Here is a 15405-nt window from a genome sequence, read left to right as displayed (position 1 = left end):
TATATGTATCAATACTTATATATGAAATAATGAGGTCAACATTAAAAGTCAAAGTACTACATTAAACTTAATGAATCTGAATCTTAGAGGATTTACAGAAGGAGTTCATGGAATCACCTCCTGTTGCTTTGACATAATATAACTATGATCCTTGACCTTGGCTGAGTAAGTGAAACGAATGCAACTTCCAGAGTTCAGCTGAAATTCCTGCAGAGGTGAGTACTACAGATAGTTAGGTACCATGGAAATCCTAGGACACGTGAGGCAGTGTAGCGTGCACTCTGGGGTCAGACTGCCTGGATTGGACTCCCATGTTGGCCTTCGCTAGTTATGTAAACTAGTTACATAACTATTCTTGGTGTCCTTACCTAAAGCAGGGTAATAATGGAACTTTCCTCTTACCATTGCTGTGGGAATTAACCAAGGTTACAAGTGTAAAGTACTTAAGATTGGATCCATGAAATGCTTCTCTTGTTCTTGCAATGAACTGGTTTTAATTCTCTCTCCCTACATCCCCACTTCACCTGGTGACTAACCTGGGAAACTGTGCCTAACTCCTCTTGGTCTCGTGTCTGTCACATGGCAAATGCTCAAAGAACGCTCGTTGAACTCAACTGACTTGCCCGGTGTGACTCTCAGCATCAGAGTCAACTCACTCCAGACCCACTTGCTGGATTGATCAGATTCAATTTTATTAAAAGTATAAGAACTAGAGCACTAAGGTTTTTATCACACTTATCCTCTGAGCATTCATTGTTAAAACTATAAATATAGAACAGTGTCCTGTTTCCTAAAAGTTTATGCCATCATGCCTTAGTTCTATTGTTGAAAGCATCTTAAACATTAGAATCCTCTTCTAGACAGTTTTCTGGAGTCATTATTAAAATTATCTTTAGCTTCCAAAACTTCCTTGTGCAACTGAACTGCTCCTTTTAGGCATATATTGTTATAATTCAAGTTCTACATGTCTGTTTAGTTTGCATGTGTATTTAAGGCCTCAGGGTTTGGAGTAACTCAACTGAGGCCAATAACAGTTACCAGTTGTTGACTACTTTTGTGCTTTTCCTGTGTCATCTCAGCAGGTGTTTTACTATTGTTACCTCCTTGATGGTTTTAAACAAGTTCTTTTCCTCCCATTTAACAGAGGAGAAAACTGGGGCCCAGAAAGTGTAAGAAACTACGAAAGCCTTTGAAGTACATGCTGTCAGTGCTCTGCTGATATAGATCCCTTAACCATTTATGTGCACATGGACTCCCTGTGCGCTTTCACTCCCAACACCCAGCACCTGTGTCTCTGTCGGCACCTGGAGCCATCTTGACCTGCACTTGGAGAGCTGATAGTGTCTAGGAATTTATGACCTCCAAGGGTCGCCCTTAACCATCAACTGAGGGCTGTTCTGGACAACTTGAAGCACTGCTTCTAGAGGGGACCTAGCCAGATACCATCCCCACCATCCACCCCACCGTGGGATAGCACTTGACATTGCATTCTTGCTTGTTTTTTTTTTTCTTTTTTAGCCTTTTCCCTGTCTCATTTCCCTACTCCCTGTCAGTTTCCCCCTGGAATATTTTTCTAATAATTCACTTTCATTTGAACCCTTGTCTCAGCATCTGGCTTCTGGGGAACTCAACCTAAAAAAAAAATCACACAATTCATTAATGATAGAGCTGGGATTCAAACCCAATTCTGACAAAGTTCCAGATCAATGCTCTAAAATCCCCAATCTAGACTGCTTCTCCTGACGATGGCAGAGAAGATAGAAGCAGGAATCAGATATGACTGGTGCAGAGACTTGCTTACTGGTCCTACTCCCTAAGCATCTCTGTATGTTCTCTGAGTACGAGCCAAGGCCATCTGACCAGCCTCTCTCCTCACCCTCCAGAGAGTTCCTCCACAGGCCCCCTTCACCCTCTGATGGTCTAAGCCTCTGGCTGATTGCTGCTGCCCCAAGGAAGTCATAGCCAAGGGCAGGATCACAGAACCAGAGGGACACTGTGTATAACCAAATCAAGTGCAGATCAAACTGGCCTCCTAGCAACTAACTGCAGAAATCAGTCAGTAATCTACATGGTATTTATTGAATACCAACTGTGGGCTCAGTGACGGCCAGGGTCCCCTCATTTCAGCCTGGAATTTCAGCCTCTTCCTTCTACCTCCTGCTTTAAGGCATCCATTGACTCTCCGCCACGCGAAAGGCTTCTGACTTTGGGTTTCTAGCAACCCACTCTCAACCAACATGTTGGAGAAATCACCCTCTGCCCAAATTTGATGGTTAGGGAATAGTTTCATTTTAGATACATCTCATGTTAATGAAAGTGCTACATATCCTTTTGTCTTTAATATTTTTTCCTTCAGGTAAGATTTTAAGACATAAAAATACAGGCTTTTAGTACCCATCCACAGAAATAAGACAAGACAGGTCATACTGGGGAGTAGCTACACTTCTGCCTTTCACACCTATAATGGCTATATAAACACGAGTTTGACACGCATATATGGCCAGGGTATGCACAGGAGTTAATCTAGGTCTTTCTATTCCTCGATAAGAGCTTTCCAGGAAGTCAGGCTTAGTGATAGCTACAAAGGGAGAGAGAGCTAGTCAGCCATGCTTATGAAGTTCAGAGCAAACACTCAGAGACTATGGTGCTGGCACGGCTCACAAGGGAAGCCGGGCACAATCACAAACCAGTTCGTAAACTTGGCCAGGGCTGTCTGAGCACAGCACCTCGGTACTTCACTGCATTCTCCACCTCACAAGCTAATCTGGCCAGACTGTGCCCTGACATGGGGCAGGGCTCTTTGACTGGTTCCCCCACTTCCCCGACTGCCCCACTCTCTTCACAACACATCCTTTCATCGTTAGCTATTGTTAAAAAAAAAAAAAAAAGCATGGTACTTCTTGCTTCAACCAAGGAAGCAGCCAGCCCACTGGTTGGGTAGCGGAGGAAGGAGCATTGGTCCCGAATGTTACACAGCCACAAAATGGTCCTTTCCTAAAAAACTGAGCTCTCAGTTTGGGGGAAGCCAAGGCGTGGTAAACATCACCAATTCAATCTCCACTAATGTAAGTCTATTAATACTGAATAACACACAGCTATCCACTCGTCAAATATTCTGAACGTTATTTCTCCTTTTACAAATTTGCAAGATTTTACTAAAAGATTAGATTACACAAAATACAACTTTTTTCCATATTCATGGATGAAGAAATTAAGGATTTTATCATATACCTGATTTAATTTTGAGAGTTTCATACTTCAAGATGGGCTCTCATTGGAAACTGGAGAAACCTGTTATTTAAGGGATGAGGCTGGGAAAACTGATCTAGCTCTCCATAAGATCCCTAGTCATGGTCTTTCGTAATCTAAAGTTCAATGTCTGAAGGGGCAGAGAAAACTTGAATTTGGAATCTGCAGGCCTCATTATACCTCTCTGTCAATATTTGAGGAGATTTAATCAGGTAGGTGGGGCACAGATAAAGGTGGTGTCAGGGGTAGGTGATGGGTGACTGGTTTATTCAATGCAGGATGTTGGCCAGTAGCTGGTGCATGGGGTACAGAGTCCAGTCACCTGGGAAAAGGTTGGCAAGACTTATAAAGGGCATCAGGCTCCCAGGCATTGGTGTGTTGGGCAAAGTTCTGACCCTGGGCGCATCTGAAGTATATAGCAGGAAAATGAGAACATTCCATCCACAGGGAAAGCTCACAAATCAGGGCTTCGGGTAGGGCACAGGGATACTTGGGGCTTCTTGGAGAATAGCTTCTACAGTTGCACAGCTATTTCCAGACACTTTCTACTGGAAGGGGGTCCAAATCCAGCCTCTGCCCTGGTTAGGGCTGGACATAACGGAGCATTAGTGACAATTGTGGACAATTACTGGGAAAGTTCCAGGTCAGGATTTAGATGTTGACTCCCTTAAATAAAATGAAGATCTACTCCATGTGTCAGAATGCTAGAGGAGGGGATACAGGGGTGAACAAAACATCCGCCATGAATTTTCAGGTCTAGTGAGTTTTAATCCATAACTATTTATTACACAGAGTATGCAGTGGTCGTTTTGTCAATCATTCGAAAACAAATTGTGTATATTGCAAGCTCAATCCAGAATTTGTCACACAACTTAAAACAGAGATGTCACGACAACTTCATTTAGAAGAGAGACACAAAACAAATGTCGCCTCCCCAAACCCCTGATCCTCTACCACTGGCTGCCCTTCTGCCCATCCCTGTGTCCTGCATCTTGGGGAAAGCTTCTAAAACAACAGACAACATCCTGAAACATTCCTTCCATGGTTGGGACATGCGCCTCCACACTCTAATACCTGCAACCCTGCTGTGGAGCTGTAACACAGACACTGTAATTAGTTAAGGTTAAGGCTTAAGGCTGGTGAGTTGTGACATAAACAGAAACAGAGATTCCTGATAGATGTATCTGATGAAATATCGTGGATTCATTTTGGATGAATTTGGGAAATACAGACCAGAGAAGACTGATTTGCAGCTGAGGTTGAAGAAGTGCTCCAGGCCCCTGGGCCTCCCGGTCTGTGCAGTGCCGGCCAGACGGGGTGCCACGGAATCCTCTCTGTACGATCAGTTGCATCCGATCTCAACGTGTGTTTATGTCACACATCGTCACCACCCTTATGCTGCTAACTACAGATGAGGAGGAAGCTTCGCTCTGAGTCTGAGGGATGACACTGTTGACAGCCTGTGAGTGTTTCTGGAAGAGCCCAGATGGGACCCTCGTGCCTGCTGCTTGTGAAAACTGATGGTGGTCCTTGGGCTGTGGCTGCTGGCGACTCTGCCTGATGACAAGTTAGACATCCTTAACTATGTCTAGCAGGCAGTTACAAGGAGCAGGGGATAGGCCCCGAAGATGCCTTTGCGGGTGGCTCTGAAACGCCTAGAATTCTATATCATCAAGTTTAAGGTTAAGGGTTTAAACTAAACCAAAGTAACACATTGACTTAAAAGCAGGGTGAGAAGAAAACCACCTCCCACAGGTTCTTCCTGAGAGGGTTTTCCTAGGGAAAAGGTGCTGGGTGATTGAGGGACCCTGGGGCCCTAGTTATGGGGGATGATTATCAGGCAGAGAGAGGCTGGCCGGGCCGGTCCAAGCCAGCGTGGACTTCTGCACAGTTAAACTTGGGTCAGCTTCCACTAGAGGCAGAAACCCAGGTGTGTCAATGAGCAAGAGCTGGTGGCCGGCACCACACATCAAACACGCTCCGTCAACCCCGCTCCTGTCCTCCCATAACGGAAGCCCTAGTTTAGGCTACTGAACCGAAGGGGTGTGGAGACATTTTGCACACCAGGACCGGCTCTTGTCCTGTAATGGTTGGCAGATGACTGTCCTATAATCTACGGCAGAAGATTGGAAGTATGGTTCTTCATTGGCATGTGTGACCTGAACGTTCAAGGTTCAGGCTATTCTTGGGTGGTCCCCGTCCTTTTAATACTAATTAGCTGAGGCGCAAACCTCGTCACTCACACTGCCAGCTGCTTCACAGAGGTGAGTCACGTAGCTACTGTGTAAGCCTCGCCGACCTCCCAGATTCTGCTCAGTGCATAACTCTGCTGCCCTCGACTCATCCTGCGTATATTTTATTGCATTCCATGAGATAAGTACATATTCTAGGGATGATCAAATATCTGGGGGTATGTCAAGGTCTCGGGATTGAGTCATGAATGCGTAGAGACTACACAGGTATGGAGCTCAGGCCTTTGTCCCCGCTGTGGACCCTCAGGGCACAGTGACCAAGCCATAGCACAGACACACTGCAGAGGGGAGCGGACAGCCGTGGGACCCGGGCTGGGCACAGGCAGGAGGGGTTCCGGGAAATGGCACAAAAGAAAGGTTGCTTAGATACTCTGCTGTCATCAGTCTCAGTGTTTCCCCCTCCACAGAGCTGTTCCATGCAAGTACCACTTCACTGCTAATAGGCTGAACTGCGTGCTAGGGTTTCACTCTATTAAAAGTGAGTCACTGCTGATGTTGATAACATGAACTCAAGACGCAGAAACTTTGAAATGGATGGAGTAAGAAAGCTCTGCCAGTTCCCAAAGTCAAAAATCCACATGTAATTGGACTCCGAGTGCTCCGCAACATCTGTCTACAATCCATCTATTTTGTTTCAGCCGCCACTGGCACACTTGCATCGTCTCTCCTAACCTATTACAACCACCTTCCTCCGCATTCATCGCTCTCCAACTCACTTTGACTCGGTTACCGGCTGTATTTCCAGAAGGACAATCTAACAGTATTATTACCCTGCTTAAAACTCTTTAATAACCTTAGGGAGCCATGATTGAATTAGGTTTACTTATCTGTCTTCTCTTCTATAGACCACGAGCTCCTTAAAGGTAGAAACATAAATTCAAAATGCATCCTTGAATCCATAAACGTGCTCGATAAAAACTTGCTAAAAGTCCTCATCACACACAAAAGTCTATGCATATCTTCCACTGGCATCATCCAGGTAGACGAGACCAGAAGCTCCGTCGCCTGGCCTGCTATGACCTGAACTCTGGCGTCATAGCACCTGTGACACCAGGAAGACCAGGTGACGTAGGTCTGCTAATGTCCACGGCACTAGAAGAGACTAAGATTTCTTCTTGCCTCTTGAAGTAAAGACAGCAGTGATCTTAAGCTCTATGGCGTTCTCCCTCACTTCCAGTGTGCATTCAAGGAAAGTGTGTATTGTTCCTTCTTGCAAACATTTTTAACAGGCCCACCCTTCACTGTTTACCAACTGCAGCCATGACTCTAATACTTGCCTGAAATATATCCTGTATGTCCTGAAGCTCTTAGGGCTCTGTGGAGCTTCACCAGCAAAGGGGCATGAAAGTGTAAGGTTTATTTAAAAAAAATAAAATGTTCCTGCCACTGTGTCATCATTTCCTATCTGTTAGCAATGAGGATAGAGGTGTCTTTTCTTTCACACAAGTGCTGTGTGTGTTTGCATAAGTTTATGAAAAATGTTCAAAGGTGTACAAAGAACATTATTTGGGGAATCCTGGTTCCTTTGGGACATGGCATCTCACTCCTAGTGTAAGTTTTTTATCTTGACTGGTATGGAATGATATTTAGAGTGATAAGATACTAATTATGTGCTTTGCCTGCAAACCATGCCATGTATATACACACACATATATTACACATAAATAGTTTTTTTTTTTGGCTGCGCCATGTGGCTTGCGGGATCTTGGTTCCCCGACCAGGGATCAGACCCGGGCCCTGGCAGTGAAAGCGTGGAATCCTAACCACTGGACCGCCAGGGAATTCCCTGTATATGCTTTATATAAATATTACACACACACACACACACACACACACACACACACACACACACACACGGAGTACCATCATGAACCTCTTACTTGGCCTACAACTTTAAGAACTATGACTTGCTTCCTCTCCAAAATACTACCCATCCTTCAAGATCGAGCAAGACTTGCCTTTTCCATGAAGCTTTTCCCATCTCTAGACCTTCTATAATTTAACTCGAGTTCATTGACCTAAGTTTACGTCCAAAGGGAATAATTACAAACACAGCGCTCATGTACCAAGCACTCTGGCCAAATGAATCGTACGCCTTCCACAAAGTAAGTGCTCAAAAACCCTCTGTTGGATGCTGTGTGTGTGAAATAGAACCACTCATTCCTAGCACAGTGCCCCGTACATAGTGTAAACCCAGTGACTGGCTGACTTGTTCTCCGCGTACACCTCATATCTGCACCTGTGCACATCTTTTATGTTGTTCCCTTATCACACACGCTATTCCTGCAGCCACCCCCTGCTCTTCTAGGCCTTTCAAAGTCTTAACCCAGTACCCTAATATCTGCTGAAATAACACCAACCTCCTCTGTGAAGTTCTCTCTGCTTCACCACATCCTGAGGTGACTCTCCTCTCTTCACTCCTCTTAAAGAGCGTAGTTCAGCCCACTATTTCCATAGTTAATACATTCTGCCTCATACAGTAATTCTTTATACATATGCCTGATCTCTTAAGTCATGATAAATTCCTTGAGGGAAGGATCACTGTTTTCCTCATAGCCGTAATTTCAATCTTTAAAAATGGAACACTCTAAAGAAATATCTGTACATTGAATTAACTATTCCAGTCCACCTTAATTTAGCCTTTTTTAGAGCATCTTGGCCATCTGTATTCATCACACAATCTAGACCTTAAAACTATACAGTCTCTCATTAATTTCTAGAAGTTCCTCATATCCTAACTAGACTGAACTTCTTCAGGTCGGGGCTAGCCTGCTCCCACCTTACACTGCTGAGGTCAAAGAGGAGGCTCACTTGTGGACCCACAGAAATAGGAGAGGTGTAACGACGTGTAACAGGCGCTCCTCAGAAGAATATTTGTATTCATTAAGTCTTTACGCACGTTTCTCATTAAAATCATCTTTGCAGAAGCAGCAGTTTCCTTTTTAATTAATTTATTTTTATTTTTATTTTTATTTACTCTTGGCTGCATTGCGTCTTCGTTGCTGCGCACAGGCTTTCTCTAGTTGCAGTGAGCGGGGGCTACTCTTCGTTGCGGTGCACGGGCTTCTCATGGTGGTGTCTTCTCTTGTTGTGGAGCACGGGCTCTAGGTGCACGGGCTCAGTAGTTGTGACTCGTGGGCTCTAGAGTGCAGGCTCAGTAGCTGTGGCGCACAGGCTTAGTTGCTCCGCGGCATGTGGGATTTTCCCGGACCAGGGCTCAAACCCGTGTCCCCTGCATTGGCAGGCAGATTCCCAACCACTGCGCCACCAGGGAAGCCCAGGAGCAGCAGTTTTGATGCAACTAGTTGACAGTTCAACCCTGTGAAGCCCTCTGAAAATGAAACGTTGTTGCTCATTCCTGATTTTGGAGTAAGAAGTTCTTCCTGAGAACACTTCTACACTGTTGGTGGGAATGTAAATTGGGGCAGCCACTACGGAAAACAGTATGGCAGTTCTTCAAAAAACTAAAAATAGAACTACCGTATGATCCATCAACTCCACTCCTGGGTATATATCCAGAAAAAATGAAAACACTAATTTGAAAAGACACATGCACCCCGATGTTCATAGTAGCACTATTTACAATAGCCAAGACATGGAAGCAACCCAAGTGTCCATCAACAGACAAACTGATAAAAAGGATATGGTATATATATACAATGGAATATTACTCAGCCATAAAAAGAGAACGAAATTCTGCCATTTGCAGCAACGTGGATGGACCTGGAGGGTATTATGCTTAGTGAAAAAAGTCAGACAGAGAAAGACAAATACTGTATGATATCACTGATTTGTGAAATCTAAAAAATAAAACAAACAAATGTATATAGCAAAAGAAAAACAGACTCACAGATACAGAGAACAAACTAGTAGTTACCAGCGGGGAGAGGGGAGGGGAGAGGGGCAAGATAGGGGTATGGGATTAAGAGGTACCAACTACTATATATAAAATAGATAAGCCAAATGGATATATTGTACAACATGAGGAATTACAGCCATCATTTTGTAATAACTTGGAATGGAATATAATCTATAAAAGTACCGAGTCACTAGGCTGTACACCTGAAACTAATATAATATTGTAAATCAACTATATTTTAATTTAAAAAATTAAATAAACTGTGGTACATCCAGAAAAAAAAGAAAAAGAAAGAAATTCTCCCTGAGAGTATGTAACCTGCCTTGAGGATCAGATGTAAAGACTAATTAATATTAAGGATGAAAGACAAACAGAGAGCATCAATTACATCACATTAGCTAATACAGTGGTGGCACTGTTCGATGCTTAGTTCTCATTAAATTTCCAAGAGGGCAATTAGACTTAATAAAAAAATCCTCTTAGGGCCAGCATAGTTTAAATTGCTCATCTGCCTAAGCAAGAAGAGCCCTGCTCAAGGCTTCAAGTGACAACGTTCCTCAGGCATGCAGATCTGTCATCTCCTCCCAGCTCCTGGGCAGCTTTTCTCCCCGTGATGCTTCCCAGTTCCTTTCCTCAGCAGTGCCACCTCTTCCACTGACCAAACTTAATTCAATGAATGGCTGGTGAAACTACAGTAGCATCTTTTTTTTTTTAAAGTCCTCTCTTACAGTTTTAGTCTGCCTCATACAATGGGAGAGAAAATAAAAATAAAGTGATTTGGGTACAATCCAGACCTGGCAGAAAAAGAAACACATGGCCCATGAATGTCATCTGAGATTCAATCCATGTCGTATCAGGAGATCACTCTGGCTGAACTCATCGGATAAATGGCCAGCGCCAGCAAACACACACACACACACATACACACACACACACGCATACACGCTCATGTTCAAACATGGTCATCTGCACCTTCTTATATAAACATCATACCGCGTCCTTAACAAACCCCAGGCCATTTTAAGGTAAGAATTTTGGAGTAGCCACATATTCCAAAGGAATTTTGGTTAGCCTACTAAGAAAAAGAAAAGGAGGAATTTTTTTCCTTTGCTAAATTACTTAGTATGTGTAAGTAATGTTAAACTATGTGATTTGTATTTACTATAAACCATTGCCTTTTCTTATGCTCTGCTCCCCCCAAATAAACAAAGCAAACATAAAACTATCAAAAAGCAAAAAAAAAAAAAAAAAAAAAAAAAAAAGCAAACATAAAACCAGCTAATGGTTTTGTTTCCTCTATGAAGTGAAAGCCTTGCTAAAATGTCAAAGCAGTTGAAATAGGTGCCCTCTGCAGACTCTTTAGGTCAAAAATGTAACTTGAGCTCTAGTCTTTTAGCTGGGGATACATTTTAAATTTTCTTTAAAGATTTCCTTTGCCATACTTTTCATTTCACAAGTCTTTTAAATTCTTCGAGCCTTGCCCAGTGGAGTGAAAGTCACCTTAATGAAGAAAGTAGAGACCTAACCACCATGACTTTGGAATAGCAGAGGATCTCAGCTGTAATTCTTTGGCTCAGAACCAGGGTCTAAAACCAGCCATGGGAAAAGCTGCTGACACGGAGCCTGCAATTCCCTCCATGTTTGACTTGCAAAATGTTGACATTATAACACCAGAGAGACCCCAAAATATTTCAAACAATTATGACTTCTTTTCTATAAATATTTTTAAATTGTTTTAGGAGATAAAATAACATATTTTACACTTCTTGTTTTCTTAGTTACTCTGGTTGCCCTCAGCAGCTCACTACTAGGGATTTATTTTTGGCTCGAAGGTCAGGGAGGACATTTTAAGGCACTACTTCTGCTGCTAAACTGTGTTTTCCAAGATGAGTTGCCTGGCAAGTAGGGGAGTTGGCCGCTCTTAAAGCAACAAGTGACTGTGGTATCACAGAATAGGAGAAATGATGATTTCTTTCCTTTGTTGAAGCTCAAGCAAGAAAAAAAATCAAGTACTCAAGATGATATTTTAAAAAGTCTCCCACCCTCGTTACGAGCACAGTTTTCTTTCTGGGCAGAAAACTACTTTTCATTCCCTTTCATTTCTCTCCTGTTCCAGTTATTGCCGTGTGAGACCTAAGTTTGAATACATGGCAACTCTTCCAATAGGAAGAGGGTATAAAGAGGGAGGGAGAATTACAGAGATGGCCAAGGAAACTCGTGACTTTGAGTATATTATCCAACTATTTCGGGTGTTTCCTCCTTCAGGTTTAGCCAAATGGTAATCACCCAGAGAGTAAGAGGTAAAATTTATTTGCAATCTGCAATTTCCACTCTCAGAGAATATGATTAAGAGGACTTAATTCTGAGCTCTGGAAATAGGCTGTGATATCCTTCGTCACAGATGAGCTGAGCGATCAGTACGTTAATTATCCTTCAGTGCAATTTCAATCTCTCTCCCAGAGCCTGAGGACCAAGAGACCTGCCTTGCCTTCACCAGAAATGCCCTCAGCATGATTTGCAGCATTTATTTTTGACGTGGAAACATCAGGTGCCAAAGCTGACTACTGTTTTCCTCCTAAAAACATCCCCAGAAACGTCCTCCTGGTTTGTGATTTTAAAGCTACAACAGGTTTTCTGTTTACTTCTACTTAAAACTTACCTCTTTTAATTACATCATCCAAAGAACTTAGATTTAACAAATAAAGTTCAGTGTGGTTTCAAAACACTGCAGGTGGGAATGCAAAAGCAGAACTCACCTTGACTCCCAGAAAAAGCATCACTTGAGCCTGCCACTGCCAAGGTCAACAGCAGCTGCCAGAGATCCATACCTGTAGGACCTGCAATCATACAAAGAGGAATAAGATAAAGCTAAGCAACTAAAAGCAGACTATTTTCATTAAAAATTGTTTAAAGACTGGCTAAATTATGAATGAGTTGACATGCACAGCAGCTCTAGAAGGAATCTTTGTCAGTCTTTCACTGCCCTAGAGTCTCACGTTGTCATACTTTTCATGAGGGCAAACAGCAGGTTGTAATAAATTCTACTTCCGGTGGGTGCCTGCCTCAGGAAATAACATGGACGCTAGAGATTTTCACATCCTGGCCGACAGCCATAGAACCACCACACAACAAATGACCCCCACGCATTGCTTCCATAACAGGGCCAGTGTGGTTCACTTTAATTTGATCTGGAAATAGAAACTCTTCAGCAGTATCACCAAGCAAGGGGCCTTGAGCTGGACAGCCCATACAAGGGAAAACAAAACAACCCACTTCAGTAGTAGTAAAACTTCTCCAGTGTGTGTCCCAGTGAACAAAAGAGCTCAATTAACACTCAAAACACTGTGCGAATGAGCCATCCTAAGGAGGTTTAACCAGAAGGCAGCAGTAAGGAGGTGAGAAGCAAAAGAAAACAAAACACTGGCGCTTCCTAGGTGGCCTCCCCTAGGACACCTGGTGTCCTTGTGCGTTTCAGGAGGAATGTGGTCTCTGAAAGGCCCAGGAATGTGAACACCTCAGACTCTAAGAAGGGTCAGTTTGCGGCTGGGCTAGCCATTTGGAATCTCAAGTGTGGCCACACCTTGAAGCCTTCGGTCTGATGAATGGGTGAGCAGATCAGCAAGCCTCAGCTGCACACACCTTTACCTGGAGGAAATGAAGCTTCTTGGGGATAAATAAACCAGGTGTCCACCTCCTGGATCTCTAAAGAGACAATTCTGGCTGGCTTAAAATGAACTCAGCAGACTGCCCTTTGGAGAGCTGTTGCTACATCTGACGACTAACGCCAACTACTTTAAACCTTAGCTGCAATATTTCCATGAAATTACAGTACTTTACAAGTCACTCAGGCAAATCTGATCATCATACTGGGAGCTCCACCAGTGCCTCTACTGGACTTATTTTTATTACTGTACATTCTTGACAATAATAAAATAGCCCTTCTGCTACCCCTCATCAAACTGAAACGATGAACACAAATGTTTGTTTTCATGGATAGTGGAATGCTGTGGTCCGGGTAATGGCTGTGTAATTCTGAATAGGTAGTAAATGTCTCACACTCTACACTTTCATTTCTAGACAGGGCATCATTTTTTAAATTCTATATGATTTTAACGTTGTTAAAAAATTCTAAGAAGACATCTCTAGATGAATGGACTCTCCCCCTGCGTCTGAATATCCAGGTGTAGCCCACATGCATGAGGATGCCCCACGTACACTGCCCCATGGGGTCATTCATAGGACTGAGTGTGACGGCGTAGACGAACACACTTTGCCAACTGTGAGAGTTCACACTAATGTGAGGTGTGGTTATTATAACACCCATGTTTTAAATTCTTAACCTGGAAGGCTCTGGGCTCATGGCCTTGCACCATCCTCAGCTACTTTCACTGAGCATCTCTCCTAAGGTCCTTTACTCCTAGGTGAACAGGCCATTGTAATCATAGTTTGAAGTCTCCAGCAGAAATACATAAAAAGGCTAAAAACAAATAAGTTATAGGTTGAAAATGCTATCCTCTGGGTAACTGGATATTTCCTTTTAAATTCTGTTTTACAAGTATTTTTTTAAGGAGGAAAAGCATTGCGGAACTGGATTCTGTACATAGTGCTAGTTTTACTCGCCATCCCTCAACACACCACGTGTCGGGTAAAGAAGCCTCCCTCCTCTGCCACAGGCTCTCTTGATGTTGGGTTGTAACAGTGAGTCCCATTCCCAGGCAACACTGTATGCTCCCCAGCTGAATAAGGATATGAACAGGTTTGCATTTCTCAGAAGGATGCTTCCTCTGGTTTCGAAGTTACCTCTTCGAACTTCTCAAAGAGACTTGGCAGATGCCAGAGACAAGTGAATTTTGCTTCAGATGAATCGTAGTTGGCGCCCTCCCATCCCCAATCTTCTGAGAGCTGCTGCCTACAAATGAACTTGGCTTCTCCCAAATAAGGAACTGATTATTGCAACCGTTTCTTTATGAGCCAAACACATCTCCACAGAATACATTCTATCTCACAAAACAAATCAGAATCCCCAAAGCAAAATTAACCAGAAACCTGTCTGCACACTCCGACAGCAGAAAAGGAGGTATTTAAAACGGCCATCCTCCCACATAGAAGAGAACAGTTCACTGCCAATGAGAGCAGGGTATAGGGACTCCCAACTCCAGGGCTCCAACTAGGGGCGGGAACAGAGAAGAGGATAAAAGCAATGTGGCTGGATTCAGTAAGGGCTAAGGGTTTCCTGAGAGACGAACACTCCCAGTGCACAGTTGCTGGCTCGGTGGGGATGACTCCGAAAGTGGCCCCCTTGGCACTCCCCCCTCTCTTTGCACCCCCATAGTGAACTCTCTTTAGTGCCATCACATGAACAGAACGTTCATTGGCCTGGCCCGATCTGACTGTAAGCTTCCCCCTTCAACGACGCAGGGCGCTGCATGGCAGCTTCTAGATGACAGGGTCCTCTTTTATTAGGTTCCGGAGGAGATAAAATGTCCCTGGGAGAGGACAGAGTGCCAACACACAAAGTTTGGAACTTTAATCTATCAGTGATGTGCCAGGTGTGAGCAGGAGAAAATCCCTTTATTTCCTTTTCCTGATATAGTAATCTAACTAGAGGCAGGCATTGTTCAGAGGAATCTATTAAATTGTACCTTAGTCTATTGGGTTTTTAAAGTTCGCAGTATTTTCCTAGGGAAAATCCCTCTCTAAATTTCTAATGATATGTATGCATTCTTTGGCTGTATCCGCATGGCACGATGTTCACTGGGGTGGGGGAAGGAGGAGCTTCTATTTTTGCAGAAGGGAGCTCACACCATTCGGATCTCAACGCGCCTGAGGCATTTTGCCGGCTCCCCCTTCCTCAAGGGAGAGCCATTTGAAAAGCCCTGTGACCCAGCTGGCGTGAGTTTTAATTCTGTAAACTGCGCAGCACAGGAGGCCTCCAATCACAGTGAGGCCAATGATATACTTTTGTTCCTTGGCTATAAAATAGTCCATAAGCACATGAGAAGAGATGGAGATTAAATACACTATTTTTTCCCAACATGTTAAAAC

At 43.6% G+C, this 15405-nt stretch overlaps 1 protein-coding gene across 4 annotated transcripts in view; it reads right to left on the bottom strand.

Annotated features, from left to right (window-relative positions):
• GHR (growth hormone receptor) overlaps positions 1–15405 on the bottom strand; it is a 277695-nt gene that overhangs the window by 148814 nt on the left and 113476 nt on the right. For 3 of the 4 annotated variants that reach the window (XM_036849228.1, XM_036849230.1, XM_036849229.1), the window contains exon 2: positions 12117–12197. In XM_036849228.1, coding sequence (XP_036705123.1) covers positions 12117–12186 — 70 coding nt within the window. In that variant the 5' untranslated portion in view covers positions 12187–12197. Of the gene's footprint in view, positions 1–12116; positions 12208–15405 lie in introns of those variants that run through there. The other variant, XM_036849227.1, reaches the window with a different exon arrangement.

This window comes from Balaenoptera musculus, chromosome 3 (assembly GCF_009873245.2).
Source record: "Balaenoptera musculus isolate JJ_BM4_2016_0621 chromosome 3, mBalMus1.pri.v3, whole genome shotgun sequence".
Classification (NCBI taxonomy): Eukaryota; Metazoa; Chordata; class Mammalia; order Artiodactyla; family Balaenopteridae; genus Balaenoptera; species Balaenoptera musculus.
The sequence above is the reverse complement of the archived record's forward strand: the minus strand, read 5'-3'. Positions and strand labels throughout refer to the sequence as shown.